Raw genomic sequence first — 6,000 nt, 5'->3', positions numbered from 1 at the left:
ATCCAATTAAAAAAAGAAAAGAAAACTTCACTCTTCATGTTAGTGTGGAACAGGCCCCTGCAAGTCTTGCATCTCAGTACAAGTGTTATACAGGAAGACTGTCAGACCGTTCTCTGTCTGCTTGTTTTTCACTGTTCGTAGCCATCAGTTATCTATAATGATGTTAATCATGGAACTCACCGACACTCGTATGTCCTCTCCTTGCTCGTTTTGCTGAATTTATCAGCACTAGACTGGATGGTATTCATACAACCCAGCATCTAGCACCTAGCTTGGCCAGCCAGTCTCCCTTGATGAGCAGGCAACAGAAAGTTGCAGGCTCCTTCCCAGAGCCTGCAGTTCAGAGCAAGAACCGAACTGCAGAGGCTTGCAACCATCTCTCCTCTGGCTCCAGAGAGACCCCAACATTACTCGCCTTCCTGATTGCCTCTTTAATACAATACCAACCATCTAACCAACTCACTCTCATTCATCTGCCTTGTGCCTTATGTCCAGTACTGGAGAGGATAAATGGATGCTCTAATGGCTAATCCAAGAGTGAGGTCATCTGCAGCCTTGTTTTATCACATATTTTCCAGGGAATGCAATGCAAGCCTTAGTCTATCCCTTCCCAGTGCCACAGACAGAACAATATTCCCTCCCAGCCTCCCCCGCCCATTACAGAGACATGCGTTGAAGAGGTGGAGGTGTCTAAAACCCATACTTGTGGGGACCATAAAAATATAAAGCATATGAATCTTGGTTCATACATGTGATGAAGAAATTGCATCTGAGAGACAGTAACTGTGAGAATGGCTCTTGCTGATGTGCGGGCTGATTTGGCTCAGCTCAGCCTACAATGAAAGAGGAACACTTTGCATTTGTGGGCTTACAGCACCACAGCTGTGTTTAAGTCCCCAGGTAGGGCTTACAGATGCCAGTCTAACAAAAACCAGCAGCTTTACTACAGTGAAATGATTTTTTTTTCTTTACAAATTCCTTTCTTGAATCCTAATGTCACCCAACTGCAATTTGCTATCGTATCAATATGTTCTGCTTTCACTTTCCAAACATAAATCTCATCCCCTCAAGTCTTTACCACAATAAACAATTCTAACCCAAACAAGGCTTTACTTAGTCTACGTAGCTCTTCTCAAGAGCAAAAATCATTAACGGAGTCCCACCTTAAATCTGGAATGTCAAACTTCCAATTTATTTATAGAACAAAGATATAAAAGGATCAGAGCCCTGCACAATGTGGATGAAATTATATACTTAGGAACTATTTAATAATGTTTTTTCCCCCCTGTGCCTGCACAGTCTCCCTCAGTCTCTCCTCCTTCATGCAGCTCAGCCTTTTGCTTCAAAAGCATCTGGGTTGCTTTAAAAATTCCCCATGCAGCACCAACATGGGGGCAATCAGGTGTGGGGGCATTTCAGCTTTTTAATTAAAAATTAAAACTATAAAGCAGCCTGGTCCTGTTCACTCCTAGAACAGGGTTAGGGCAGAATTATAGATCCTCTGCCTTTGATGGCTGACAGGAACCCACTGTGTTCCTCTCATCAGGACCCAGACAGGATTCCCTCACATTTTGGGAGAAAAATATTAGAAGGTGCCCACTTATCTTTAAAACAACTCACTCCTATTAAATCTGACATCAAATGCACACTACCAAGTCACAGAGTGGTTTCTGTGTGAAATATTAATGAGGTGAAGGACCAGATCTAAACAGCACTACAATTCACAAGAGCTAATACAGAACAGACATTCGGAGTGGGGAGGGGGGAGACCTTTCTTTCAATTCAAATGATTAGAAGAAAGCACGGAGAAACACAGTGGTGTCTCTCTGACTGCTGCCAATAGCAAATGCATAAGTGAAGAAGTAGTGAGGTTGGACAGGAACCTCTCCATGTGGGGTTTCTGGTTCATAAACCAGAAAAAAAAGTTCATGCCTTACTGAGCTTGTATTTGCTGAAGGAACAAAGGCACAGTGGAAACAAAAAACATTCTCCACCTTTCGGGGTTGCAGAAGGTATTGCAAGCAAAGTTGTGTGACCATTTTATTCAAATATTCATTCACTATCGTAAGATTACTTTCAGCAGTAGGCATGGTGGGAGTAAGCCCATCTTGTGGAAAGTCACAGGAATAAGTGAATTCAACAGTCAAAGCAGCCATTTACAATTATATTATCCTCATTTGGTGCACCTTCAGAAAAGGCTGCATGATTTCAGGTATAGTCTGCCAAGCCACAAGGATTCATTTATGTCCTAAAAAGTCTTAGTGCTAAAAATCAAAGTCAAATACACTGTTCTTATCTATGCTTATTTTTTGAGGTGATTAAGGACAAAAATATCTCATCAACTCTGATAACTGTTGCATGCATCAAGTGATTGGCTTTTTAATAATAAAAAAAAAAAATCTGTGATAATTCTGAAAAATTAAAAATCTTTGTGTTTTTTGGGAAGATTTTGCAAATCCCATAGCTCTAGGAAGTCCTCCAGCAAACTTGTTTATGAGGAAGAGAGGTAACAAAGCCTATTTTAAACATCAAGGACAACAGTGTAATATGGCTTCTCAGTTGTTTAATCCTGGATCAAAATGTTGGTAGATCCAAGGAAGATCTGAGTGTTCAGGATGTTGCATTATACACACGATCAGCTGAAGAGCAGATGAATTTTTTTGAAGAAATCTCCCTCTGCTGGTTAAAGAGGGAATTCAATTTTTTTCTAACCATCTGTTGACTCAGACAGCCATATTATAATAGACCCTTCAAGTCTTACTAAATAAATATTCTCTATAAAAGCCAGATGAGGTGGGGGAAGCCTGGTACTATTGTGTCCATTCCATACTGGCTACCTGTAATTTGGAATACAAAAAAAGCCAAAAACAAAACCTCAGACTTAAGCTTCTCTTCACTACTCACAACTGCTGTGAGTTGCAGCAGAGGGCCAAACGCAGCATTTTGAATTTTAAAAGCCAGCCATAGGACAGCCCTAATCAATTACAAACATATGTCTGAAATTACACTGGAATTTTGTCTTGCTGTGCTAGTACTTTAGAAAGTGAATTTGATTAGCTGGTTTTTAAGGGGTAAGTTATTTAACTCAAAGAAAGCATCGTCAAGAATTAATTTTTGGATCAGTACTGCTGAAGATCCGAGGGTAGATTTTAGCAGATGAGATACTTTATTCTAACTAGTGAGGGTTTAGCATCTTCAGAAACCTGGTGAGTTTTGCAGAGAATGCGTGTCCATGCTCAGAGGAAGAGACAGTCTTCCCTTTACATTTTGTAATAGTAATAGTGAACCAAGTAAATCACTAATTCTGCTAGGTAAGCAAGGGCTCAGGGTCCTGATTTGCAGCACTCTTAGTGGGATACACAGCCTTTAAGCTCTAAGTCAGAAGTTCAAATGTAGTCCAGTATTGATGAAACACAAGTTTTTCAATAATTTGCTAGTGCCAGCCCAGCTGTGGCAAATCACCTCCACATAGTGCAAGGCCAGTGTACTGCAGCCAGCTTCTTAACATAACCACGTGTGTTGCAAAGACAAAGCTGAACAAGGGAGGAGTTGTTTCTGTACACCACTGTTGCTTGCTGTAGCACTGAATAATTTAATTTTCCAAACCAAAAACTAAAAACACCCAAAGCTTTAAAGAATTGCAACAGCTCTCATGATTTGCTTCTGAAGACAGTTATCCAACTTTCTAGGTACTACCTCCGAAATCCCAGTGACTGAAAACAGGTGCTAGTTTAAATATCAAAAGGGACATTCTGGGTCCCACATCAAGCACCAAAACTATTTCAATATGATATATGACAATTCAGGAAGACGCCTGTGGTGTTAGCATTAACTCTGTTAGAACATGCACGCAGAATAGCCGTGAATCTATAGGCTTTTCTATCCATGTGCTCCAGAAACTGTTTAGGAAGAGAAGTCTCAACACAGTTTCACTGCCGACAGAAGTTTGCAAACCCACGACGAGAATTTTGCTTCTCAGATCTGCCCCAGAAAGCCTATGGGAAGGTCTGTACAGAATGGTCCACTGGATTTTTGGAGACCAACTATGCTCACCTTGTTATCAAAACTGAGCCCAGTGGTAATAGAGTCACTTGACTGGAATAGAATACAAGACCTTTTAAACCAAACATACAGCATTCGATAGGCAAGCATCGTTTTCCATCAGACTACAAATTCATTGAAGAGCACTCAGTTCTCTGTTACTCAAATTACACTTGGCAGAATTTAGGATCCCAGCACAACACAAATGACAGCAGTTTCCAGTGATCCAGGTTTGCTGTCCTCCAAAAACAAACAGACAAAAAAACTTCCACCCATTGAATCAACAACTCCTTTTCATAACTGTGGAAATTGAGAGATATAAATCAGACCTGACCTTACTAATCTGGACTCTAAATTGGCATTACTGTAAAGCTGAGAGAGAACTTGCGACATGGAAGTATACTTGCTATGGTCAATCCTTATTTTTAAGGTAATGGGTATGGAAAATAAATAAGCTTAACAATACTAATACAGTATTCTAGAATGTTATTTAATTAAAAAAGTTTGTCAAACAAGAGAAGTATTTACAAAACATTGAGCCTTCCAATTGTTATCAAAACCTGTTGAACACAGTACACATGAAACAAAGTAGAATATTACACAAATCCAAAATATAAGATGTCAATAAAATTCATGTGGTTGACTTAATAAAAACTACACCACTTCCCAAATAGGAAAGATAAAATATGAACCAGCACAGCTTGAACTGAATATGCGGACTTCCAATAGATTCATTAGAGACAGCCTCTGGGCAGTAATCTAACAGTTGAGTAATTGATGCTTGATCAAACCCATTGCTCATCTGTTGAATGTAAACTGTACATACAAAATTTACAGATATTTTCAAAGGCTCATTCTTAGTCTTTGGAAAGATGTTATAATTAACTCAATACAATTGATACAATCTCTCTGTCAAGGAGCATTTCTGTATAAGAGCTTGTCTGCCCAAAAGACAAAAAGAATACAAATTCTTCTGTTGGACAAAAAGAACAGAAATTTTTAATAAGGAGGAACCCAAATTTAAAAAGGCCATTTTCCACTAGGCTACATACATTGAGTGTCCTTTCATATCACAGACAGAAAGAAAGGAAAAATCCAGTTGATTCAAACCAAGATAGGGAGCAGGATATTGTAAACTCTTCAGAAATCCATGTATTTGCTTGCCGAGAATCTTTACTCAGTGCTTTCAAAGAAAGGCAAACATATACCTCATCTAGTGTCTGATATAAATAGGTACGAAGACTGGCATGCATATAGTTAGACAGCTTCATTACGCAAAAGAAAACAAAGCAGAAATCTGTATGTGGTTCTCTTTCCTTTCATACAGCATACCAGATTTCAGATCAGATGATGTTTCACCATGACTAGTAACAGAAAGAAGCCTCCACATCAAGGCCAGCTGAACACTGCATTTCACTGTGTTACTGGCAAAGCAACGTTAACAGGCACTTGGCTAGGCTGCTGTGCTGGTGACCCATTATTGAGAGGCTGTTGTGGAACAGCAGCTGGTTCCATTTTGCTGATGTGTGTTATGAAGCGTAACCGAAGTTTCAAAGCTGGTCTTAAATTACAAATTATTTTCTCAACCTGTTAAAAAAAAAAAAAATAAAAGAGACAGAAATGCATTTGGTAAAATAAGAGTATTTTGACATATGTCACTACTGTACACAAACATCACATCAGCACAATGAAAAAAAGACAGTAAATAGTGATATTTATGTTAACAGTTTATTTACCATGTTAACTTTTGGACCTCATTCTGATAACTAGACTTAAAAAAACCCTCCCTGGTGTAACAGTTGTACACCAAAGCTTTGTAAAACTATTCACACAACTGACACTTTTAAAAGTGCATACTGTTATAAATTAAATTTAAATGGGGTGAATGAATTTTCACTGAACATGGATGAATTCTTGCTTTTGTCCCATGTCAAGTTATATTAATGAATCAGAAATTAG

At 38.9% G+C, this 6,000-nt stretch overlaps 1 protein-coding gene across 2 annotated transcripts in view; it reads right to left on the bottom strand.

Moving 5' to 3' along the window:
* Positions 1–4,578: 4,578 nt before the first annotated feature.
* MED23 (mediator complex subunit 23) overlaps positions 4,579–6,000 on the bottom strand; it is a 41,361-nt gene continuing 39,939 nt past the window's right edge. For both annotated transcript variants that reach the window (XM_068416658.1, XM_068416667.1), the window contains one exon: positions 4,579–5,628. In XM_068416658.1, the coding sequence (XP_068272759.1) occupies positions 5,455–5,628 (174 nt within the window). In that variant the 3' untranslated portion in view covers positions 4,579–5,454. The remainder of the gene's footprint in view (positions 5,629–6,000) is intronic.

The sequence above is a fragment of the Nyctibius grandis genome, chromosome 1 (genome assembly GCF_013368605.1).
Source record: "Nyctibius grandis isolate bNycGra1 chromosome 1, bNycGra1.pri, whole genome shotgun sequence".
Taxonomy (NCBI): domain Eukaryota; kingdom Metazoa; phylum Chordata; class Aves; order Nyctibiiformes; family Nyctibiidae; genus Nyctibius; species Nyctibius grandis.
Note: the sequence above shows the minus strand (reverse complement) of the source record. Positions and strands in the feature narration are given on the sequence as shown.